The sequence below is a fragment of the Pseudonaja textilis genome, chromosome 2, assembly GCF_049901715.1.
Source record: "Pseudonaja textilis isolate UNSWEBS1 chromosome 2, rPseTex1.2, whole genome shotgun sequence".
NCBI classification, from domain to species: domain Eukaryota; kingdom Metazoa; phylum Chordata; class Lepidosauria; order Squamata; family Elapidae; genus Pseudonaja; species Pseudonaja textilis.
The window spans coordinates 72,996,264-73,023,198 of NC_141991.1; the positions used below are offsets into that span (position 1 = coordinate 72,996,264).

At 39.4% G+C, this 26,935-nt stretch overlaps 1 protein-coding gene across 6 annotated transcripts in view; it reads left to right on the forward strand.

Annotated features, from left to right (window-relative positions):
* Window positions 1–26,935, forward strand: part of CAMK2A (calcium/calmodulin dependent protein kinase II alpha) — a 153,258-nt gene that overhangs the window by 15,748 nt on the left and 110,575 nt on the right. For all 6 annotated transcript variants that reach the window (XM_026696603.2, XM_087924281.1, XM_087924284.1 and 3 more), the window contains exon 2: window positions 19,465–19,559. In XM_026696603.2, coding sequence (XP_026552388.1) covers window positions 19,465–19,559 — 95 coding nt within the window. The remainder of the gene's footprint in view (window positions 1–19,464; window positions 19,560–26,935) is intronic.

The window sequence follows — 26,935 nt, forward strand, 5'->3', positions numbered from 1 at the left end:
ATTTTTCACACTTGAGACCATTACAGCATCCCTGTGACCACATGATCAAGATTCAGATGCTTGGCAACTGGCATGTGTTTATGACTGTTGCAGGGCCTCAAGGTCATATTGTGACTTTCTGACCAGCAAAATCAATGGGGAAGCTAGATTCATTTCAATAACCATGTTACTAATTTAAACAACTGCAGTGATTCACTTAGCAATTGCAGCAAGAAAGGTGGTAAAATGTGGCAAACTCACTTAACATCTGTCGCACTTAGCAACATAAATTTTGGGCTCAGTTATGGCCGTAAATAGAAGACTAGTTGTACTTGTCTTTATACAGCAATGATCAATCTAAAGTCATGTTAATAATGTTTTCAGCCCAGACTGTGTGGCAAGAATGGAGGAAATCTACTGTAGATTATGAATTAACATCCCAGCTCCTAAGCTCACATCTAATAGCAATAGAACTGCATCCAAGTCTAATTAAACATCTTTTTGAGATGTTCAGGATATGAGACATAAAATCTCTTGTGGTACCCACTCCATTTTAAAATAAAAATTAAAAAAAATCACAAAATAAGTACATTCAAGCTTAATGTTCCAAGTTCATGTAAACAGTTCATCTTAATTTAATTAACTTCCTTCCGGTTTCTTATAAAAATTGGATTAGTGGCTTCCAAAATGCAAACAATTTTTACAATTGAGAATCTCTAAGGATAGCCGTATCATCAGAAACAGACGGCTCAAGCTGTAAGTGCTGAATAAGCTGCCAATGTATATCCTTTAAGTAAGCCAAATAATATAAAATTCTATCAAGGGATTAAAAGTACAGTCCAAAATGGGTGAGAAGTTACATTTTTTTAAAAAAAAAGTCAGCTGTTTTTAAAGTGGGATATCCTCATAATGTAACCTTTCTGTTAAAGCTACCTATTAACCCAATTTGTTTCATCCTGCATTATTACTAGATGCCTTGGGTCACCTCCCTATTCTCACCTGATCCCCTGCTGCCAAGCTAGAATAGAGTAAGAAACAGCTCTCCATTTGCATGGAACACCAGTTTTCCTGTGCATATGTTTGCATTAAGGAAAACCAAAAATACATGGAAAAATATACCCACTCATTCTCAACTCTAGAAGGAGGCAAGGACAAACTCAGTAGTGGGATTCAAATTTGTTTACTACTGGTTCTGTGGGCATGGTTTGGTGGGCATGGCAGGGGAAGGATACTGTAAAATCTCCATTCCCTTCCCACCCCACTAACCTGCTTTCCAGCTCCATTCTCCTTTGCAGAAGAAGACCCAGCCGATCAGCTAGGACTTGGGAGGCAGAGAATTGGGGGCGAGGCCAGTCAGAGGTGGTATTTGCCGATTCTCAGATCTACCCCAAATTTCCTCTACCGGCTCTCCAGAACTGGTCAGAACCTGCTAAATACCACCTCTGGACAAACTACTTCCAAAATCTTGCCAAGAAATCTATTGGTATTGCCAGGAGTCAACACTTGACTCAAAGCCAAAAGTAATAACAAAAAGGATAAAAGCAAGAACTTATCCTAATGTCAGTCCTATATCCTAGTATCAGTCCCATTGCTGAGCTGAAGTGTTCTTCACCCAACAGAAAACAGTAGCTTGAAATTTGCTGTCCCAGTTGTCATTTCCTATTTTGGCTCTGTTTTCATTCTCTACTTGACTCCTTGCACGGTAAATGTGCAATCAATTAGTAAGAAAACTAGAGACAGATACCAAGGTTACACCGAACAGGCTAGGGAAAAAGTGGGAAAGTTGTTGATTCCAGATATGAAGCCTTCCGCTGGCTGAAGAGTTGCATTTCAAAATAAATATCTTGGTCTGAATAAAATAAGAGAGCAGCTTTACTTCCAAGGGAAGTACCAGCTCTCCATTCAAATAATAAGCGTTATTTTGAGAAGCACTTGTATCTCGGGAGGGAACACATCATTGTTATAAGTGCTGCTGTGGAGGAACTATTATCTGTAGCATAGGGTGGAGAAAATACAGGCCTTCAGAATTCTTTTCTTTCCAACTGAAAAGCTTTTTTTAATGGGCTTCTTTCTTGAGCCTTTTTTTTTTATCACTCTTGTCCCTTCCCCTCTTATCCAGAGATGTCTCAGTCCAATTTCCAGGTGCCTCCGCTAAACAGCATATCTTTTGGAATCTGTGACCTTTCAAATAAATCTTGCAATTTCACCTTCACTCCCTTCATGTTCCAGTTTTTCTAGGCTGAAATGTTGGTTATTGCTACGAGCCTTGTTTATTGTACATATTGGATTGTATATTTGTATATACGATACAATATATATGGTATACTTGTATATTGTAAAGGCAGAGATAAACGTTCTTTCAGAATTGTTTTAGACGATGCCATAACAGATTTCTGCTTTTTACATCCTTTGCAAATATCTACCCATTATATAATCTCTGATGTTTTATGTATAAACACCTTCCCCTTATTTCCATAAAATAATCCCAAATGTTATAAACAATTAATTATCCAGGGGAACCATGTTCCTTGTTACATCCCCCTTAGAGTCCATTGTTGTTTGTTTTTTTGTCACCCAGCAGTAATTTTTTCGGAGTGTTTTTTGTGTGTGCAAACTTCTGAAGTTAAGGGGTATTGTTACCATCTCCTTGCATAGACGAACCAAAATACATCCTTTTAAGAAAGAGCCTCTTCTTAATATAATTTGCATTGCCATGGCAACTAGTCTCCAGCCATTAAGGAGCCTCTTTACAAGTTTGCAAAAACCTGCCGTGGATGGGCTATCTTTTTTCTACAAGAGCTGCATTGTTATACTTTTTCTTTGCTAAAAGTGTCTGTACGTTGTTGTCTTTTAAGATTATTGCACTAGAATGAAGTCTTTCTCTGGAAGAAATGCTTTCTCTTGGGTTGGGGTAGCCCTAAAGCCATGTGGGGAAATCTGTGATGTCACCTAATTTGCATTGCTAACTATAGAGATACAAGAGATAAGGAGCTGCTATGTACAGGAGCAGCTGCTTATCAGCTGTAGCTAATGTGTCATGCCCCAATTATAGTGCACTTAATCTAAGCATAGCAGGCAGAAATAAACAGCTGCGGGAGCAATCCTGAATAGGAGATGGAATCAATAAAATGGATATTATGAACTTAATGTATTACAGTCAGGTGGGGATTGGAAGAGGCAACCCCATTATCAAATCTAGCATGGCACCACAGGTGCAAAGCAGCTGTAAGAGAGCTATAGCTCCAAAGAAGTAGTGTGTGCAGTTGAAGCTTGAATGCACTAATGAACTCCTCTGGGAATTGAGTGAGTATCATCTTTGCTTCCACCCACCTGCCCTCCTACTCCAGCCAGGTACTGGTGTCTGTTAAGGAGAAATTGTCACAGAAAGATTCTCACTTCCTCCTCTCCGGCTGCTGGAAAAGCAGGGATGATTTAGACAAAAGCATCGAAGGGGAGGGGGGAATGGAAAGGGAGCAGTGGCTCCTCCATGGAGGAGAAATGAAATATGCCTTTTTCGCCGTTCAAATTAAATCTTTGGTCCTCTGAAACATATGGAGTATTAATTATCTTCATAATTCACTGACAAAGAATAATGCTTAGCTTTCCACTGTGAAGAGCAAGCAAGAGGATCTCAGGCAGTGACATACTATTCTTGCTTTCTTCTGCTCTCCTGTCCCCAAACCCTGTTCACTTCTAGGTCTAGCTGTCATGTGACCAGGAATGGTGGTTCCAAGCCAGGAACGTTTTTGTGTGAGGATTTGCTTCATTCTGCCAATTTCAATGCACACAGGCTACTTCTCTTGTTCATATCCTGTTGGGTTCCTATTTGAAATAAGGTTTATATTTAAATGACCTCGCACCCCAGTGGGAAAATCAATTATTTATCCTTATCTATGGAACAGGCTATAGGGAGGAAGACAGAGGGGAACAGGCTTGTGCTGAAGATAGTAATAGTAACAGCAACAGCACTTATATACCTCTTCACAGTGCTTTACAGCATTCTTTGAATGGTTTTACAATGTCAGCATACTGCCCCCAACAATCTGGGTCCTCATTTTACCAACCTTGGAAGAATAGAAGGTTGAGTCAGCCCTGAGCCAGTGAGGATCGAACTCCTTGCAGTGAGCTAAATTAAACTTGTTTCCAGCTTTTGGGCCCATTAAATAAGACTTTTTTTTTGTAAGCAAGTAGTGTTTCTACAACACCATAGAAATCTGCAATAAACAGGCACTTTAAGGTTCTGTCCTAGCTAATACAGTTCCTGTTCTGCTTTACCATTTCCTACCTAAGAGTCATTAATTTATTTTCAGAATAAAAAACCCACTGTGGATGGCCACATTTTTGTTTTGTTTACTTCAACTTTTGGAGGGAGATAAGGAGAGGTTCTCAAAGTTTTAAACCATCAATGTTGCAGCGCACTCAGAAGATGTAAAGGTAGCCAAAATATATTTTGGGTGTCACCAGCAGCCTGTAAAATCCCCAGTTTAGGTGAAGCAGAAAGAATACCTTGGGTTCTGAGGAGGTTTTTTTTTAGAAGAGATCTAACAGATTCCCTGATTCTATACAATGTTTGATATAGTGGTTAAGGCACCAGGCTAGAAATCAGGAGACTGTCAGTTCCACTTTCGCCATAATGCCAACTGAATGATCTTAGGCCAGTCACTCACTCTCAGCTCTAGGAAGGAACCACTTCCAAAATCTTGCCAAGAAAAACTGCAGAGATTTGTCATTGACTCAAAGGCATAATAAATAAATAAAATAAATCCCATCTGTCCAGAGGTGGTATTCAGCAGGTTCTGAACAGTTCTGGAGAACTGGTAGCAGAAATTTTGAGCAGTTCGGAGAACCGGAAAATACCACCTCTGACTGCCCTAAACCGCCATCTATTCTCTGCCTTTCAAGTCCCAGCTGATTGGCTGAGTCTTCTTTTGTTAGGAGCTAGAAAGCAGGTTAGTGGGGTAGGGAGAGAATGGGATTTTGCAGTAATCTTCCCCAGGAGTGAGGAGGGAATGGAGATTTTACAGTATCCTTCCCCTGCCACACTCACCAAGCTATGCCCACAGAACTGGTAATATTTTTTTTTTAATCCCACAACTGCATTTGTCCCTATTACAAATGAAAGATCAAGGTGCATATTATAAGGAAGAAAGGGCTTATTAAAAATGTTAGTGTTCAGAGTACCTTAGCCAAGAAGATTATTTAAAAAAAGCAAGAAAAGGAGAAACCTGTATCTTAAGATGCATCCACAAGTAAATTTGCCTTCTTTGCTTTCATGTAAAATTCTTTTCAGACAAATTGTTTCCAGTCTTTTAGAGGAATATAAACAAGTAGGAAAAGGCAATAATAATAATAATAATAATAATAATAATAATAATAATAATAATAACAACAACAACAACAACAACAACAACAACAACAAATCATCCTAGAAAAATGGAAAGAGCCACATTTATAGTATTTGTGGAAATTATACTGCTGGAAGTCAACCAGTGTCAGATCTATTGCCTGGGCAGTGAACCATCAATACAGTCAGCCACAAAAGGCATAGTGTCCATTATATTGAGTACCCACAGAGCACTGGTGGGATTCAGCCAGCTTGCACCACTTCGGGAGAACCGGTTGTTAACTTTCTGAGCAGTTTGGTGAACTGGTTGTTGGAAGAAATCACTAGGGCAGAGAACCAGTTGTTAAATTATTTGAATCCCACTTCTGCAGTAGAGGCCACTAAAAAGAAAAGATCAAGTTTTTTTTTAAAAAGCACCTGTTTTATTTCCATTAAATTAATTAATATAATATAATATAATATAATTAACCATTCATTTCTTAACATTCACAAAGAATAACTGATATATGCTGGAAGCTGTATCAAGCACTTGGGCTTGCAACATTCCCATGATGCTCTTATCCTCACTTAGCAATAATGCTGTATGTTTTTCCATACACAGAATAAACAGTTTAAAGGACCTAAATGCAATGAAATATTATTGCACATTTTTTCAATCTGACATAATTTTATGTTTTTGAAAGGGGTGTGTGTGTATGCAGAATGGAGGGGAGTTGCATATCAGAAGTGTCTTGGCCATTCCCTACTTATATTCATTTTGGGGTTGATCTAGCAGACCTTTTTCCTAGCAGAAAGGTTGATAATAGAAAATAGGTAAAGGTTCCCCCCGCACATGCGTGCTAGTCATTTCCAGCTCTAGGGGGTGGTGCTCATCTCTGTTACAAAGCCAAGGAGCCAGCACTGTCCAAAGATGTCTCCATGGTCATGTGGCTGGCATGACTAAATGCCGAAGATGCACGGAACACTGTTACCTTCCCACCAAAGTGGTCCCTATTTTTCTGCTTGCATTTTTACATGCTTTCAAACTGCTAGGTTGGCAGAAGCTAGAACAAGTAATGGGAGCTCACTCCATTACGTAGTGCTAGGGATTTGAACCGCAGAACTGCCGACCTTTCTGATCGACAAGCTCAGCATCTTAGCCACTGAGCCACCACATCCCCCTTAATAGAAGGTAGCCTGGAGTAATCCGGCTGTGATGATTTTTCCAGTAGCAAGTGGCAGGCTGCAGGCTTCTCCTTAAGTTGCTATTTTGGCTTTGAAAATATTGTCACGTGTGGTTCTCCAAACAGTCTCAAATCACTAGTGAATGCCTGACTATCCTGAATGCAAATTATAAGGAAGAAGAAAGGAGCCAAGTGAAATTTGAATTTATGTATTTTTCAGTGACATTAGGGCTGCCCATTTAGGATATACAATCCACTATTAAAACCTGGCAACTGGAACATCAGTCCTCAGCTTTAAAAAAACAGCGAGCCAACTTGTGAATTAGTCTTGGGGCACTAGATGCTTCATAGCCACCAGATTCCTGATGCAAAGCTTACTTTCCACAACTGGTATAACCACTCTCCTTTCTTCTTCTGGCTTTGTGAAGGCAGCATTGCATGGCCAGTGTTGGGGAAAAGTTGGAGTTGGTGAGGAAGAAAGAAAATGATACTAAGAAATGAGGAAAGAGAACATATATATGGTGGGAGAATTGGAAGGAGGAAGACCATGTATACTGTAGATAAATGGTAGAAAGAGAAAGAGAATGTGGTAGTTGGGTGGAAGAAAGCACATGTATGGTAGAAGTTTGAAGAAGACAGAACCCAATGGATGAATGAAAAGGAAGGATAGATAGATAGATAGATAGATAGATAGATAGATAGATAGATAGATAGATAGATAGATAGAATGGGTGTGAAAGAAAGAATACAGCAGGTGGATGTAGAAGAAACACTAAATCAAGGGTGTCAAACTGGTGGCCCGTGGGCCAGATATGTCACATGCAGGCCACACCTACCCCAGCTCTGCAAAGGGAAAAAACATCACAATATGACATGTGACAACAATGTGATGGCATGAGTTTGACACCTGTGCACAACATAAAGGGCATGATGGGTAGACAGAGTCTGTAAATGAATGCATCGGGGAACATGAAGTACAGGAGGGGAAGATGAAGAGAATATTACAGCAATGATTCGTTTTCTTTATATCCCACCTTTGTTATTTTAATAACCAACTCAAGCCAGTGAACATATCTAATACTCCTTCCTCCTCCTATTTCCCCCTTAATGTGAACCCTGTAAGGTGAATTGGACTTAGAGAAAGTGACTGGCTCATGACCATCCAGATGTCTTTCATGGCTAGGAGGGACTAGAACTCACCAGGCTCCTGGTTTCTATTCTGTTGCCTTCACCATCTGAATATTATATTATTATCATATATTATATGAATATAATAATATAATATATTATTATATGAATATTTAATACAAATAATTTTGTAGGTTCCGGTCAGGGTATCAGATCTGTCATCACATCGCTTCAGCCCTGCTTCACATTGATGACAGCCTGTCATGTGGGGAGGGGGATAGATAGATATGGGGAGGTGGGAATGACAGAGGTGCCAACCAGAAACTTTGGTTGAATGATCCAAGGACACAAGCATGGGAACAGAATGCAAGCACCCATCAAAGAGGTGCCAAACTTTAGATCTGTTACCAAAACAACTAATTTGAACCTCACTGGACACAACAGGAAGGCCAAGGGGGAGGGCCTGGGTGAAGGGAAAAATACAGTGGAGCCTCTGGTCATGATTGTAATCTGTTCCTGGACTCTGGTCATGACCCGATTTGGTCATGTCCGGAAGCATGACCAATTGCACATGAATGCAGAAAAAAAATGGTGCCGAAGGGGAAATCAGTATGGAAAGGGAATCTTTCCATGCCGATTTTGTTCACCACCTGATTTTTGAATCATGACCCAGTTCAAAAATCAGGTGGATTTTTTGTTCTCCACCCAATTTGGTCGTGAACAGGAGCATTCGCAACACGAGGTTCCACTGTATTAGGTTTACACAGGAGTTCTTAGATCTTTACGTTGTAACCACTCGGCTTTAATAAAAGCATACCTTTTGCTACAAATGGAGTTGAGGGTCTTTCTTTCCAAAATGCCCAAGGCCAGGATCATCATAGTGACTTCCTCCCCTCCCCCTTATCACTAACCCCTGATAAGTGGTCTTGCCTTCCTTCCTCTAGTCAGTAAATTATGTAATAACTTCTCAGTGACTGCTCTCAGTTTTCCCAGAATTCTTAAATAACACATCCCCAAATCTGATTCAGCTGAATAGGCTCAGTTGAGCATCGTCCCTGTTCTAGAGTTGATCCGGGCGCTCAGGTCAGCCTGAAGAAGGAAATCACGGGCTTTTTGACTGAAAGTAGTAGGCTATATAGATAAGGACTGAAAGGTCACTTGGCAATTCAACTCAACTTTCCTATCAAGAGTTAGTACACTTGTAGCCCCTTCCATTGACAAATGTGTCTGAGAGCTTCTGGGAAAAGACATGTTTCCTAGTAAACAAGGAATGAAGTGTAAGCGTTAAAAAAATAGAAAGGAGAAAAAAGAGAATACATTGGAATCCCCAATGAAGATTTGGGTTTTTTTAAACTGTAGTTGTCAGGTCTGGCAGGTTTTGGCTTGATGCCCCTTTCAAGGAACTGTGAAACGCAAACTTAAAGACATGAAAATATATAGTAAATATTAACACATTTGCAATGCAGCAAATAGATGAAAATGCTTACTTGCTTTTCAAGTACAATGACTTTAAAACATCTGCATTAGTACATAACTGCCATCAGAAATATTCTAAAAGATATTCAAACACATTTTAAAATTGTTTGATCTCTCTAAATCTAAAAAAACATATGCTGTCAAAAAGGGCTAATACATATTCACCCTATCAAAAATAAAAGCCAAAACATTATAAAATCACTTTTGTTATTCATTGGCATTCTTTCAAACAAGCATAGTGTTATTGATTATACGATATAGTCAAAGCCCTTGTAAAATGCACTTATCTTCCATAAAACTAGAGACTTTTGATCTCAAAAATATAGTAGGTTTATGTCAATTTCTTTCTTTCCTTCTTTCTTTTTTAAATAACCTACTTATCAGAGATTAGTGATAATACCCTTAATCACCAATCTGTGGAGTCATAGTGAAAAAAGTACTCTTGTATATTTAGACATATTTCTGATCTATCTAAAAAAACCCTCCTGAATATCTTGGCAACTGTGCTTTCCACTTAAATAATAGAGTTAAAACACAAAAAGCTATATTAAGAACAGACATAGCCCTTATCTTTGTAAAAGAAAGTGGTTGTGACCTACTGCATTACCTACTGAAGGTAAAACTGTTAGAAAAAGAATAACTGTTATAAAATGGGACATTAATAAGTCATATGTATTTCCAGCTGGTACTGATGCATTCTTAAATGAAAGATTTATTTGTCTCAATGAACAACAAGAATAAAAATATTGTTGGTGAAAAGTGAATAATGAATGGGGAAGGGAATGGGAGGAGGGTCATGGTGAAAAAATGGGGAAGCAGAAGAGATGGGAATGGGAAGAGAGAATGAGAGATGAAAACAAAACAAAGTAAAAAAGATGTAAAAAGCAATTATTAAATCAAGGAAAAGTACTAGATGTCTCCATTCAGTTCTGCAGAGAGCAAGGATGCTTAATGTCAGGATCCATTTAATCTTTCTTCTTAATAAGGAGATTACACAATTGTTCTTATTTTGTTCCACGTGCCAAAAGTGTAAATCTGACATCGGATTTTATTTTCTGTATAAAGTGGTTGACTTAAGGGAATTAATAAGAAGCCCACAGAATACGAGCAGATTTTATTCATTCCTAAATTATGTAATTTTGATTTGATTTGGTTTTTTTCAAGGAGGCCTGAAATAAATTAAGCAAAATAAGCAAGCGTATGCAAAATTCTTAATTAGACACAAGTTACCAAGCTCACAGACTGCAAATTGGAGTGCAGAATATGGTGTTTGATGTTGTCCCACAAGCTTGTGACACAGATCTGTAAACATATCCTTAGGCAACTGCTGTATTTGTTTGTTCATGCAATATTTTTATGGCTACCCATTTCACCAGTTATGACTCTGGGCAATGAATGTAGCCTTTAAAAGACCAAAAAAAAAAAAAAAAAGTGAGCAACGAACATAAAAAATACAGAACCACAAAAATGAAGTGTAAAACAGCTCAAAATGGGATGGGTGGATGGAAAGGAAAGTATAATGTGTACAACATTCCAAACCATTCAGCAGTTGGGCTCACCCAATGTCCTATCTTAGGGCTGGGCAGCAGGGCAGGTGTGAAACAGGTTTGTCAAGCTTTATGGAAGAACATCAAGGTTGGGACCAACTGAATATCAGAACTATGCTATGCTCAAGGGCAGTCTTCATGAATGAAAAGGCTTGTGTCTTAAATCCTGCTACGTAACATTGTTTTACAGATAAAATCCAAAACATCCCCTATGAGTTGGATGTCATGGGATGAGCAGACAACTGAAGATAAGCTGTCCTGCAGCTTGAGCCATGCAGGATTTTATAGTGTTAATAAGCACCTTGAATTGTATGCACCACCTAAAGGAAGGCAGTGAAATCAGAAAATAATAATAATGTCCCATGAATGTACAATGATGTATTCACAACTATCTATGCTGCTACATTCCAGACCAACTGTAGTTTCTGAAGCTACAGGAGCCGATAACCAAGACAGAAAGACCATGAGCAAGCACTTCCTAATCCTGGAATGGATGCAACTAGTATGAAGATGAGTTGTGTTAGAAGTCCTCCTGCCACCTGCTCTTCAAGCAGTTCTATCTGGAGAAATGTAACATCTAGAAGTAAAGATGGAGAAACTTCAGGTGCCAGGGACCCCATTACAAGGGCCTGTAATGGAGTGTGAAAATAACATTGAGAGAGTGGAGGAATAGCTGTAGTCTAGACAAGAGAAATCCAAGTCAAAGCAGGAATAGAGATGGAAAGCATCTCAAACCTGACTCTCCATTGTTCTCTGGAATGTAAAGATGGGAGAAGGAGAAGGATTTTTAAAATTCTATAATTATAAAGGAAGTATTTATTTATTAATAAATGTATATAGTTGCTCAACTCACACATAGTGATTCCTGATCACTCTGAATGGGGTTCCATAGTCCAGTGACAAAACCATGTCTTCAAGGCCTTGCAGAAGAGCAACAGAATGAAGAGCCTTCTTATCTCTGGGGAATGATCTTTTTCCTAGGTCCCACCCCTTCCTTGATAGTTGGGATGCAACATGCCCTGCCTTCCAAGTCCTAGTGCTCTGAGTAGATGTAATTTCTTGGTCTGGATTAACTTGAAGAGCTGACAACCCTAAAACAAAACCCCTAAAACCCACAGCTAGGTTGAGCCAAAGCCTACTATATTCATCCACATCCAGATACTGGGAATGAAAGTTGATGACACACTTCAATGGTCCTTGATAGAAATGTATATCATCAGTGTATGATAACATTAATCTTGTACTTATGGATAACCTCATCCAACAGTGTTATGTTGGTGTCAGCCATGGAAGCCATATTTGTATTAGCCATATATATATTTCAGAAGCTTCGAGGCTGCTACAGTTAGTGCCTGAGAATTTGGGCAGAGAGGAATACTTAGCGAGTAGTAGACATTCTTCTCAAAAGTCAAGGCCATGTCATCCTGGACCTGGATGGGAATGGGTGAAGATTTGGCTTCAGATAGAATGATGTTCTGTTTGGGCCATGTGATGGACTGATGGTGCAGGGGATGGATCTTTCATTTTCACTTGGGGAAGGGAAAACCTGGAAGTTTCAGATTCGGGTTTTCCCAGATGTGCCAACATGACTTCTTTAATAAATTCTTACTTGGATGGACTTTGAATGCTGAATGGAATTGGGGAGTTTCTTTGGAACACTGACAGCTGGTATTAAATGGGAAAGGAGAGCATAGAGCCCCAAGGAATCCTGCAAAACAGGGATTTAGTACTAGTTCAGCCCTTCCTACCAACACCAATTAGCTTCAAAGGAAGGAGATCCAACCACAAAATCATGCCTCCAACCCCTAACCCCTAAAGCTGATCCAGAAGGATAACATAATCAGTAGTATTAAAGAACACTGAAATGGCCAGAATCTATATCCCAGACTCACCAAAGGTCATCTGTACATGCAACTAATGTAATTGCCTTGCTACTTCCCAGCCTGATGCCCACTGAAAAGGACCGGCATAAATATTTCTCCCAATATCCTTGTGCAGTATAAGCTGACCTTCTCAACAAGCCTCCTTAAAAAGGCAGTTAGAGACAGAACAAAGTATTGTCCAGAACGGTGGGACCCAGAGATGGCCTCTTGAATAGGGTAATGTACCATTGACTCTGATATTGAGCTAGTATCCATCAGATGTCCAGAGCAGACCAATTATATTTTCCCAGATCAGGTTTCTCTGGAATACAAATACAAACGGAAGAAGTGAGTTCAATAATGCTAGAGTACTAGGGTTAGGGTTAGGAGCTGTAAGGGACTGTAAGCAGCTTGGATGGATCTGTCTGTTTTGAGAAATGTTTTCACTCAGAATGTTCAGCCAAAATGGATGCATTGTCAAACCTGCTTTCGGCTTGGACCTCATTTTGCCTGTAATGCAAAGGGCATTCAATTTGAAAACTCCTGACTATGTACAGGTTAAAGTGATGACTAAAAGCACATAGCATAATTTATTTCTTACTCAATCCTTAATTCCAGTTGTGTTCATTTATCATTTAAGGGTGCATGGCAGAGGTGATATTCAGCAGGTTCTGACCAGTCCTGGAGAATCAGTAACAGAAATGTTGAGTAGTTCAGAGAACCAGCAAATACCACCTCTGACTGGCTCTGCCCCCATCTATTTTCTGCCTCCTGAGTCCCAGCTGATCGGCTGGGTCTTCTTTTGTTGCCCTGCACAGGAAAACGGAACTGGAAAGCTTATTAGTGGTCTGAGGAAGGAATGGGATTTTGCAGTAACCTTCCACCAGTAGTGGGGTGGAAATGGAGATTTTACAGTATCCTTCCCTTGCCATGCCTATCAAGCCACACCCACAGAACCAGTAGTAAAAAAATTTGAACCCCACCACTGGTGTATGGTGTTACAAAGTTAGAGACCCTCAACCCCAAAGTGTTCTCTGAAACTATTGCTGTTTTCAGTGAAACACATCTGAAATCATTTGACACATTATCCAGTAGAGGACTACTCAGCAGAAAGAATGACATGGTCATGAAGCTGGAGTTATTAGTTTCTAAATCAGTGGATGGATGAAAGGTTCAGAAAGGAATTGGCCAAGCTTTGTAGTAGGAGCCTCTGGGGAACAGATCAAAAAAGTCAAAGTCTGGTTATGTTGAAGCCTTATTCATTTTTTACATAGAACATGTGTGCAACACACATAGAAGAGTGAGGCTTTGTAGAGCCATGGCTGCCATCTTAAGATTTTTATTCTTCTCTACAAACAATTATCTTACATTTACAGCACCCCTAGGATTCTGGGAGCCAATTTACTTATGGTGAGGATAGATAAGTTGGATTAAAGGAGAACTGGAAGAATGCTTCCTATTACATGGCCTTGGTGAAGTTTAGTTTTGTGTTTTTTTTCAATAGAACATTTCCACAGAAAACTCAAAGTTTAATTTGTTTTTGCAGCTTGACAGGCTTCTAGCTACATTCAAGAAATAAATGGAAAGAAACAGTTCTTTGAAGAAACTCATAAAATGGCAACTGAACTATATTATCCAGAAACAATAGTGTAATTTTATTTTTATCTTAATGTGGGTAGATAGAGTCACCATATTTTATAACCTTTTCTGAGAAAGCCGAAGTAATGTGGATTTTTCAAAATCCAGATTGGCAACATTCTTTCTTTCATTAAAATGCATTATACATGGAACATATTGCCATTTGTGCTGGGAGACATTTGATAAGACAGAAGGTATTGAATGCTTTCCCTCAGTGGAAAAAGTCACCATTGAGGGTGGGGTGGGGAAAACACAATGTAAAATACTCTGAGTGTGCCAAATGTTTGATGGCAGGAAACAAATCGTTGCTTTCTATAATAGGGAGATTCTTTTCCTTGTGTTTTTCACATTATATTATCTCCTTCCAATGTCATTTGAGTGCAAATACATCCCTGGTTTGATCAAATACATGTTGGCCAGAGGTGGTATTTAGCAGGTTCTGACCAGTTCTGGAGAACTGATAGCAGAAATTTTGAGTAGTTTGGAGAACCAACAAATCCCACCTCTGACTGGAGATTTTACAGTATCCTTCACCTGCCATGCCCACCAAGCCACAACCACAAAACTGGTAGTAAAAAAATTTGAATCCCACCACTGATGTTGGGCATATCAGATTGGAAAGACATTCTTAACGTCTGTACTTAGGAAGTCTTTTTTCTTCACTTTGGTCTCAAGACATTGCCACAATGGGTGAAGAATTCAGAAAGAAATCGTCTCTCTTCAGGCATTCAGTTCTGTTTGGGAAAGCTATATTTTTCCACAATATTTCTATGTTATGGTGTAAAATTTCTTGGAGAAAGAGCAAGCTATTGCTGTGATCCATATATAAATAGCAATTTCCTGTCAATTTCCTGTCTCAAGTTTCCCCACCTGTGAATAGCATCTGGTTTTGGGGAAAAATCATTATATTTGTGAAGTCTTTTCATGGTGCCTATTAAGGATCCCCTGGGCATTTCTTAACAATCCCTTAAAATGGGATCTCAAATGGTAAATTTGTAGGGATATTTAGATGATGGCCGCTGGAGCTTCAGCAATGGTGCTCTTAGCACTGATGCAGAATCAAATCTCCAAACGTCCTGAAAGATTTAATTCCCGTATGGAAGAAGTCACTAATTTTTTTCAGTGAGCTTCATAACTTCTTTCCTATTTCTTCCGGAGGTACTTTTCATCTGTCTTTGTTATAGGACCACCAATGACCCAAGAGAAATGAGAAGATGAGCAGAACAAGGGTAGAGACAGAGATGTTAGAGAGGAGATAGAGATAAATGGTAGATAATAGATAAATAATATGTGTGCTTGCATGTTAATGGATGGATCAATGAATATATAAAATGAAAGCAAGTGTATAGGATGCATGTGAGGAGCAGAAAGATATTAAGTTCAAGGATGACCCTAAAACTGATATAAACTGGCATTTTGCTTTTCTATGGGTAATCAAATAGTTAGCTTATCATTTTTTCAATAGCAACATTGTCTTGTCTTCAGTGGTACGAGCACGCTGTGTTTTTCTTTTTCTTTTTTTAATTTTTTTATTGGTTTTTAAAACAAACATAAACAAACAAAACATAAAAACATCAAATCATCTTCCATATATGTACATACAGTGTGCCAGTTGGTTTACAAATTGTTTTGTGCTTCCATTTCATAGTCTTCAATTATAATTACATTGTATATAATCTCGTATTTTCAATCAATATATTAAATACATTAATATCATTATTAATCAATCATTTAACTATACTTTTATTCATTCATGTTTTCCAAAATGATCATATTTTACTTAATTTGTTTTATAACAATTCATATCATCGTCCCTGATCTATCCTAGAATCATTTTGTAGATAAAATTAGAAAAGAATACATCTTTATATATTTATTATTTTCTAAAAGTCTACATATTTCATTACTATATTTTATTGTCTAACCATTGATAGAATAGATCCCAAATTTTATAAAATTGTTTATCATCTTGTTCTCTAATTTCAAATGTCAATCTACTCATTTCAGCACTTTCCAATATTTTCTTAATGATTGCCTCCTGTGATGGTACTTTCTCATTTTTCCAGTTTTTAGCAAATACAATCCTAGCCACTGTTAATACATTTACAATCAGGTATTTCAAGTTTTACTATATATTTCAGGTAAAATTCCCAATAAAAATATTTCTGGTTTCAAATCTATATGCTTTTTTGTCATTTTTTCCAACCACATGTGGATTTTAGTCCAGTATTTTTTATCATCTGCACAAGTCCACCACATATGGTAATATGAGCCAGGTGTCTGATGACATTTCCAAGATTTTTCAGATTTATTCTTGAACATTCTTGCTATTCTTGTCAGGGGAAAGTGCCACCTATAAAACATCTTATACAAATTTTCTTTATATGCTGTTGACATTGTCATTTTATAATTTTGAGACCACAATTTTTGCCATTTCTCAAGATCAATCCCATATCCAAAATTCTTCCCCCAAGCAATCATAGTTTCTTTAACTTGTTCTTCTTCTAGTTTAATTTCTAATAAATATCCATACAATATTTTTATCACCTTTTCATCAGTACTTGTCAAAATCTTATCTAAGTCAGTCAGTTTATCATAGAAACCTTCCGTTTTAGAATCTTTATCATACCTTGAATGTATTTGCACATATGAAAACCGATTCATCTTTATACCTTGTTCCTCTAGTTTTTGTATAGATTTAAGTTCACCCTTTTCATTCAATATTTCACCATATCTAACTGTTTGTTCCTTTTTGTATATTATAGGATAAGAAAATGCTTCAATAGTCGATAACCAGACTGGAATTTTCAAATAACATTGTCTTTTAATCTTCTCCCAATTTAACCACAGAGATTCCCGTATATAATGTCTTCTAAAGTACCCCTGTGTTTTAGTTCCTTTATACCATAAAAAAGCATGCCACCCCAACAACAGATCATGTCCTTCTAATGACAACAATCTAGTATTTCTTAATGTTATCCATTCCTTAACCCACATCAAATTTGTAGCTTGGTAATACAACTCCCAATTAGGCAAACCAAATCCTTCTCTTATTCTAGCATCTTGAAAAAGTTTTAACTTTATTCTTGCTTTCTTACCTTGCCACATATATTTCAACACAATTTTATTTAAATCTTCGAAGTACTCTTTTCCAAGCCTAATTGGAATTGTTTGAAAGAAATATAAAATTCTGGGTAATATATTCATCTTGATTGTTGATATTCTCCTTATAAATGACAGTTGTAAATTTTCCCATTTCTCCAAATCTAGTGCTATCTGCTGTTTAAGTTTAATATAATTATTCTCTTTTAGTGTACTGTATCTTGCTGCCAAGTATATCAAGTATATCATGCTTAAACAGATATTGACAGGTGCCATTTTAAAATTAGTCAAGCTCTTCAGAGCAAATACTTTGCTCTTATATCTTTCTTCTCTGCTTCATCCGATATTGCATGACAAGTAAAATACCCCCTAGCTATAATTAATTATACAAAATTTGATAATTATCTTTTGCAGTTTGTGGTTCTTCAAATTTGGCACTTGGAGGGCTTTAAAGGGAAATTACATTGTTGATAGTTACTGTTCATGAGATATAGATCAATTCCAGAATTGGATCCAGAACGCTCTAAAAATCTTTAGTAAACAGTAGAAGGAGAATTACAAGATCCAGCACTACACATATTGTATAGTATTGGATCTTGTAATTCACTTACAACAATAACAGCGTAAAAAGAAATCAAATACCTAAAACCAAATAATAATACAACAACAATAAAGTAAAAGCAATTAAATAGCATATATATCAAATATCACAAACATTAGATATTAGATAGAATAATTGTTGCCAGTTCAGTGTACAAGTAGCCCTCCACTTATGCCCATGAATGAGTCCAAAATTTCACTTGTAAATTTTTACCGTTGTAAGTCGAGGCCTCACATGTTTGGAATCAAAGTTGCAATGATTGTTTATGATAGTTGTTAAATAAACACCATAGTCTTTAAGCGAATCCATTTCCCCAATGGGTGTTTTGTTGGAAACTGTAGCTAACACTAGAAACTGAGTGATGGAATCTACAGCTGGAGAATGAGTAAGGGAGGATGCAGCAATTCCCAGATATAAGTCCAAAACAACAGAATGTTCAATCCTGAACTGGATGGGGAAGGGAGGAAAAGGATCAGTGTAACCACACCCTAGAATTTGCAAGTTTGCTTGTACCTATTATGTTAGAAAGTTATGGCGTTAGTCTGGCAAGATTCTGTCTTTTAGGGGTAAACTAATAAAGAATTGGACTCTAACTGTGTCTTTGGCCATATGCCTGACCTTGGTCATTAAGTGACTGGTCATATGCCTGACCTTGGTCATTAAGTGACTGGTCATAAGTTGAGGACTACCTGTAGTGCCAGCGAGTCAGTTTGATGTAGTGATTAAGATACCAGGCTAGAAACTAGGGGACATAAGTTCTAGTCCCATTTTAGGCACGTAAGCAGATGTGGGAGTTTGGGCCAGTCATTTATTTACGGCAATGAAAAACCACTTCCTCAAAACCTTACCAAGGAAACTGCAGGGACATGTCCAAACAGTGGCATTATTTCTTGGGAGATCCCACTACAGATTAAAAATATAGATTATCATCTTTGTCTTTTGATAGGGTATGCAGTTGAGGTCCTCCTGGACTCATAGCTTCTGATTAAGGAGCAGCTAGAAGCCAAGGCCAGGAGAACTTTTGCCTAGTTCTGACTGGCTCATCAGTGCCCTTACCTCAAAGTGGAAGCTCCTGAGGACAGTTACACATGCTCTTGTCATGTCCAAAAACAAGTTACTGTAATTTACTGTACGTGGGGCTGCCCTGTAGGTTTTTGGGGCAGTCTCAATACTACCACATTATATCACTGCAGCAGGAGCTGAAATAGTTGCCAGTCTTTTGAGTGCAATTTAAAGTGTTGGCTGCTACCTGTAAAGTCCCATAAGGGATTGTCTTCTTGGTAGCATTTCTGCTTTTTGAGGCTGAAAGAACTGAGAGGCCCAAGTCATCCAGCTGGCTTTGTGGCTAAGGCAGGACTAGAACACCAAGATTCCTGGTTTCCAGTCTGTCATGTTAACCATTGCACCAAACTGACTCTTGGAAAGTAGGAAAGGGCTGTTATAAAAGGATCAGCTCTAGGTGGCAAATATTTATTTAATTTATTTTTATTTTATTTTATTTGTCAATCGCTTACAAGATAATAGGTATAAGTATAAACATGAATAAGAATACAGGAAATAGGTACAATAGGTATACCACTGTTTGGCCAAACTTCTCACATATATTTTGTTTTCATTCCTGCAGAGGTGCTTTTTCCATTGTCAGAAGATGTGTGAAAGTGCTGTCAGGACAAGAATATGCTGCCAAGATAATAAACACCAAAAAACTTTCTGCTCGCGGTAAGTGCTGTCTGGTTCTAATATTGTTGCCTTTATTTCATTTCCAGGCCATGAGTGGCATTTAAGCTACATCTTTAATAGTATTTTCTTCTATTTATTGAATCTGTGTAGGAAGAGCTTCAAGAGGCATAGTCTACATCAGGGGTCCCCAACTCCTGGAGAGCAGCCCACTACTCACTGTGGCCTGTTCAGAACTGGGCTGCACAAGCAGCTGGCCGTCACATGCATGCATGCAGCTCTACTCACTCAAGCAGTGGCCAGCACAGACATACCAGCTTGCACCAGCTTGCACCAGCTTGCACCAGCTTGCACCAGCTTGCGTGGGCCAGTTCCTCTCTCCCCCCCTCATGGGCTGCCAAACTGTAAAAATTGGAGACTACTGGTCTATGCCACTTATTAGCATGCAAGAAAATCAGGTGCCTGGCAGCGGCTGGGTACAGAGGTGAAAACTGCAGGATAGGGATGAATAATGGGTCAGAAAATATAATGCTACTATTATTTTTCTGTACACTCTTTTATTCCCAGATTTTCCAAGCACTAAACTTTTTGGTATGACTTTTCCAAAATATTTTTTGCTTTTATCATTTGGAAAAGAAAAACTGTTGGCCTTTGTGCCACGGTAGAATCAATACCTAGAAATTGCTTTTCCTTGTTAAAGAGAAACATGTGTCAAAGGCTGCATTGCCCGGAATAGTGGTGGGATGAGGATCAAAACTAAATCTGCATTAATTGCATTCACATTGTCACTGTTTCATTTAAATGCAGAACCACTAACTGTCATGTCTGTAATGTTTTTCTTGGACACATAATTATTTACCCATTTAAGTTATTTGTTAGGTTTTTATCAAAGGTAGTACCAATAGCAATAGGTGCTTTGGGTGCAATTGTAAAACATCTGGAGCCCCACTCGGACACCAGAGGCATTGACAAAATCACCATCAATCAATTGGAAAAATAAAAGAGCTTTACTTGGAACTGCTTACATCCTGTGACAATAGCTTTAACACCGTCAAACAATCACATTTGCCTATCCCGGGTCTTTGGGAAGAATTCAAAAGGTGGGCAATAAATGCCAGATTCAATATAATCTGACCCCAATACTAACATCCCGCAGTAGGTGGATGTTAGAGGTACTGACGTTTAATATTATTAAATAACATCATATTTTAGCCCATACAGGGAGGTTATGGATAGGAATAAAACACAAAATGCAAACACTCCTTCCTTTAAACTGCCAAAACTAAAAATGAACCTTGAAATATGCTTCTTTAGGGGAAGGGTTTGCAGGGTTTAAAGGAAGAGAATGGCTATGGGCATACTTTGGGAAGTAAGTTGCTAACATTCCTACCCTGTCTCCATTCCTAAATCCAAAATTAAGCCATATGGACAGATTCAGGATAGGTTACAGGTGGGAAATTGTGGAAATTTAAGACTGGGAGCTTTTTCCAAGTCATTTCTCACTGTTATTCCACTGAGGTACAATGATGACTTTAATGCCAGCAATTAGGCCTTTAGCCAAGCTGTACAAAAAATATGCCTTAGGTCACAATATAAACCCTTTTTAAATTGAGATTTGGAGATTGGTCCCAAAAACTCAGAAGGCCTGGATGAAGTGAGTGTGGCCAAGATAAAGAGCACAATGGATTACATTACCCTAACTATTGTATGTTAAATTAACTGAAGACAAGTAATGTATCTATTCTATTAAAATACTTTATTAAAGAGCTGTGGTGGTGCAGTGGTTAGAATGCAGTACTACAGGCTACTTCTGCTGCCTGCCAGCTGCCAGCAATTTGGCAGTTCAAGTCTCACTGGCTCGAGGTTGACTCAGCCTTCCACCCTTCTGAAATCGGTAAAATGAGGACCCAAATTGTTGGCGCAATATGCTGACTCTGTAAACCACTTAGAGAGGGCTGTGAAGGGGTGTGAAGGGCTATATAAATCGAAGTGCGATTGCTAAGTGCTATTCTTCATAGCTTCAAAATTTTCCTTGGCTGTCACATTAAGTATTTCAATTCAATAGGAGTTTTTGGAACCGATTCAAGCCATGGGGAAGAAGATCTTCTGCATTAGGTTCATGCAGAATAATTATGATCCTACATTGCCTTTTATGGCATAAGAAACAGAAATATTTTATTCTGCGAGGGAATTAAAAAACAGCCAACTATTTAATTCTTACTACTCCAAAGTAATTTTTTATTTGATCGTGATTCAGTTAAATGTACCAATTTGCTAAATCATCCAAACTTTTAAAACTATTTGCTCTAATGAGAATAGCCTTTGGAACTATCACCTTTCTGCCTTCTTGTATGTGAAAACTTGCTCTTTTCTTGGTTTCTCCCGTACCTTTTAAAGAAATTGAAATGAAGGGTATTTTCACACATCACCTCTGAATCTCTACTGCAATCTTCTTGATAATGTGGCAGAAAAACAAGAGAACATTTGTAGTGTGAATAAGCATTCTGGCAATGTAAGTTTTACATTTGCATTAGAAAGCTAGCTTTAAAGAGCTACTTTAACTCTCAAGTATGAAAACATCCATAGATTTCTCCCCCCAGCATTATAGAAATGTGCACTGGCTGAAGATCTTTTATCATTTGCCTCTAACCATAGCACCAATTTGTCCTTTCAAGGAGTTATTCTGCAGTAATGCCTTGATACTGCTTTTGTCTTGTCTCTAATCTATGAATGATATAAGTGGAATCTCCCATAACTTCACTTGGAGTTAACATAGCATTTCTCTTCTTATTTTGCCACGCAAGACTCAAGTGTTCTCAAGCTGTTTCAGTTCTGTCACTCCTTGTCTTGGGAAAAAGCAAGGGGAGAAGGAAAAATGACACACTATGATAGTTTTGTGATGACCTACCCTTGGATTTTATTTTGATTCAGCAGTGGGGAATCAGTCAACTGTCAGAGTTCACTATCAGACATGGCAATAAATCTTAACAGATTTAACCAGATACTTAAGCCTGTATTCAGAAAGTGGCTTACAGCAGAGACACATAGAGATTAGATAAGTGCTTTTGGGTGGGCCAAAAAAAAAAAGGAAACATATGGATAAGATTTGCCTACTGCAAAATGCAGAAACTGAGACTTTTGTTTGTCTGCTCTAGGCTTTCTTCTCCCACCTTTTGTGTCAAGGAATTTTTGACCAGGGTTAAAACATCTGCTCGGTGTTTACACAATAACTCTTAATGGCTGTGTCTGGCCTGAGAAACATTGCTTCAATCCTTATGCCTCCTGATGGGATCTCAAGGAAATTTGTCTTCTCCTCCATATGCAAAAAGGGTCATTTTCAATCTCTGCTATCTCCAGTTAAACGCTTCTATGTCAAGCAACCATTTATTTTCTGATTGGGGTTGGTGAGAGCTGTAGTCCAATCCATCCGTGGGATGCTATGAGACAGGAGTCTCCAAACTTGGGGACTTGGCAACTTTAAACATGTTGGCTGGGGAATTCTGGGAGTTGAAGTCTTAAAATTGCCAAGTTTGAAGACCGGGCTTAAGGAAAGGCAATCTAAACAGTCATTGCCAGTCAGAGTTTTTCAGATAGACAAATCATTGAGATCCTTCGAAGAAAATTTTGATTGGCTTTTATCTCCTCTTTTCCATTTTACAAACTGAGAGCAGGGATGTCAAACTCAAGGCCAGTGGGCCGGATTTGGCCCCGGGATGCTTAGATCTAGCCCATAAGGCCACCCTGGAAACATCAAAAGACCAGCCCACAGTGCCCTCCTGACTCTGTTTTCACTGGCAGGGGGACCGCAGAAAGCCATCACAGCTGAAAATGGAACTTGGGAGTCCATTTTCTCTGACAGAGCACTTGGGCCACCACAGGTGCCCCCCAAATGAGTGATGTCAAGCTGGCCACGCATACCTTGGCCATACCTACCCAGCCCCCAAGGTCAAACATAACCCTGACGCAGCCCACAATGAAATCAAGTTTGACACCCCTGTATTAGGGTTTCTATATTTTCTTAAAGAAAGGATGATGGTCAGTAAAAGAAGGTTGCTCCCTTAGTCACCCAAAAGGCTTTCTTTCTGTTCAGGATGGTTTACCATTGGCTCCAGAAAACAAAGCATCTATATTTACTAATCTTATTTTTAAATGTAGCAAAACAGATTAATTTAAGGCAGCAACAGAAGCCTCTAAAGGGAAAGGGATGCAGCAGCAATGAAGCAGATTCCGTTTGCCTGGAGACAAATAAGCAGAGAGAGAGACACCATTCTTAGTCAAGTAGCACCTCAGGCTTCAGCTATGTCACAGAGGACTGCCTAGAAAGCACAGCTGCCATCCAGGTGAAGGGAAGCCCAAGAGACAGGGCCAGATTGTGCACAATGAACTGCAAAAGGCAGCTGAAAATGTACACAGACCAGCAAAAATATGGAGGGGAAAAAGCCACATCTAAAAAGAGTTGCTTCCTCCCCTCTCCCCCTGAAAAATTGATATGAACAACCGCAATAATCTTTTATTTGCACATGATCTCAGCCAAATTTTGGACAGATGAATGAAACTGTGCAAGAGTGAAAGGAAATTCTTTAAGATATTAGAAATGTGAATGTTTTTTTTAAAAGTAATATGGCCATTGTCTTTCTCATTGTTTGTAGATAATTTCTTCATTTGTTTTTTTTTTAAAGCAGACCCTAAACTGTGCTTTGATGCTAGGAAAGAATTGATACAGGGGGGTTGATTTGGGGGTGAGAAAAGGGAGCAGTGCTTCCCTTACTATCAAGCACATGGCTGAGGGACTAAAGACTAAAAAGGCATCTGCAAATTGTTCATGCGAGTGTTGAACTGGGGGAAAAAATTGTGTCTGATTAGAGGACTGAGAAATTAGAATTTATTAGTAAAGAATTCAGGAGGCAGAGATACCAGGTATGGACTGGACTCTTCTCTGGACTCAGAGAAGATCACTTATATCAAGGTAAGTTTAATTTACTAAAATTTATTTCTCATTTTTATTATTTTTTAAAATAATTTAAGGCAGAGAATATATCCCATATATCTTTTTCCTCCTGTTTTCTGTGCAACGATAACCCTGTGAGGTGCGTAGGGCTGAGAGAGAATGACTGGCCGAAAGTTACCCAGCTGACTTTGTATGGCTAAGGCAGGCTTCACAGCATCTTGCTTTCTAGCCTGGTGCCTTAAACCACTAAACCAAACCGGCTTTCTAATTAACATAGTAACAAATAATGAACTGGCCTGATCTGATGAGAGAAAAACGACATATAAAAAAATTCAAAACTTGGTAGGCAGTAGATACATTATGAGCTCAGGGCTGATAAACAATGAAGGCAGGATAGAAATACTTTTGAGCCTGCTCTAGATTCTACCTGCTATGGGGGAACTACTCAGGTTATGAACTACTTCCCCATGGAGCTGATCAGAGGATTCCTCGAAACTTTCACCCATCTAGCTGGATGTTCTCCATTGCATGTATACCATTTGATCTTTTATTGTGAGTGCTCAGGTCTGTGGTTGCTTTCTTCCCCAAAAGCCTTGCTGTCAGAGGGGGCTGGCTCACACTAGTAGGAGCCTCCGACTTAAGATGGAGTGGCATATATTGAGTGAACCATCTTTTTGGGGGGTGGGGGTGGGGTACTCAGTTGGACATGGATAAAGCCACCAATGAAATTTTGGTTTCATCCTTCTTCTTACCCCATAACCTGAAAGAAAAGGTGGAAGTTTCTTTGGATGTTTTCAGGGATGCTTTTGTTCCATACTAGCAGGCTTGTAGGCCTGCATTCCTATTGGTCCGGAAAAGCCGGGCCGTGATTGGACAAAACTAAGCATTCTGATTGGTTCTTATTCGGCTGCCGCGATTGGGTAAAACCAAGCGCGGCAAGCTCAAATGCATGTCATAGGCTGCCTAGCCGTAGCTGGCTCTATAAAAGGAGCTGCCTCGGCTGGGAGTCTTGTCTCAGTATCTGGTTTCCTAATAAAGAGCAGTTGTCACTATTTCAAGTCTCGTCTCTCCTTGGGACCCACCGCCCAGACATAACACTGGCGATGAGGATGGGATACTGAGACAACAGAGCTGACTAGCATGTGGCAGAGAGCGCATAGACAACCTGCAAGATGGCCAGCAGTGCCGTGCCACCCACACCATTCAATCTGGCCAGCGAGGACTGGAAGTCCTACATTGATCGTTTCCAAATGTTCTTGGAATCAAACAACCTGAAGGACGCCACCAGCAGCAAGAAGCGAGTGGTTTTTCTAACACACTGTGGACCCGGCATTTTTAAAATGGCCAAGGCACTCGCGAAGCCAACAGACGTCAAGACCATGGATTGGGATACCCTAGCTCCCATCCTCTGGAACCACTATGCCCCAGCGGTGCCGATTCTCATCCATCAGCATGACTTACCAGAGGGATCAGTGTGAGGGCGAGAGTGTTGGAGAGTTCGTGGCCGACCTGCGGGACCTAGGAGGCTTGTGCGGATTCGCCAGTCTAGACAAGGCCATGCCTGACCAAGTCGTCCTCGGCCTGAAAGACCCAACTCTCCAGAGCAGACTGATGGCTAAAGGAGACATCTCCCTCGCCGACACCGTAGCCGAAGCCACCGCAGCCGAGGCCACCTGTAAGTCAGCAGCGCGAATGTGGCGTTCAAATGGAAATGACCACCAACCCACCAGTGAGACGGCAACCGCAGCAGACAAACACGCAGCATTCACCCACCATGGCAACATCGAATCCCCCTCTGACAGCGAAGAGAAAGAAATTCACAGACTTCAGTCGGAACATGAGCGACGAGACTGGCGCGGTCGTAAGTCAAGTTACCAATGTGCCGGGTGCAGAGGAAATCACCTGCGTTCCGAATGCAAGTTCCTGGACACTGTTTGCCATTTTTGCGAAAAACAAGGGCATATTGCCAAAGTATGCCGTAACAAATGAAATTCCAGCCCCCGATGATGGGGAAACAGCCCAAGAAGAAGAGATGGCACCCCCACCATAAACCGGGACCGCCATAATGACAGCCGATGGAACTGGGACAGCCAACCCAGGAAGTTCATCGAGGCACCCAGAAGGGAAGAAACGCACCAAACAGTCACCATCGGCCACGCTTCATCAATAGACACACGAAAGATATGTGTAGAGGTCAACATTGAAAATCAGCCTTGCACCATGGAGGTAGACTCCGATTCCTCCCTCTCTATGGTCTCCTGGAGGACCATCAAAAGACTAATTCCCAGCATCCACCGCCAAGAGCTTAGCGACCAGAAGCTAATATTAAGAGACTATCAAGGTAATCGCATTCCGGTCGTTGGCACTGGACATTTTCAAGTCTCATTCAGAAACCACACCACCATCCTACCACTCACAATTATCGATAAAGACAGACCCAGCCTACTCGGGTTGCAGTGGTTCGCACCGT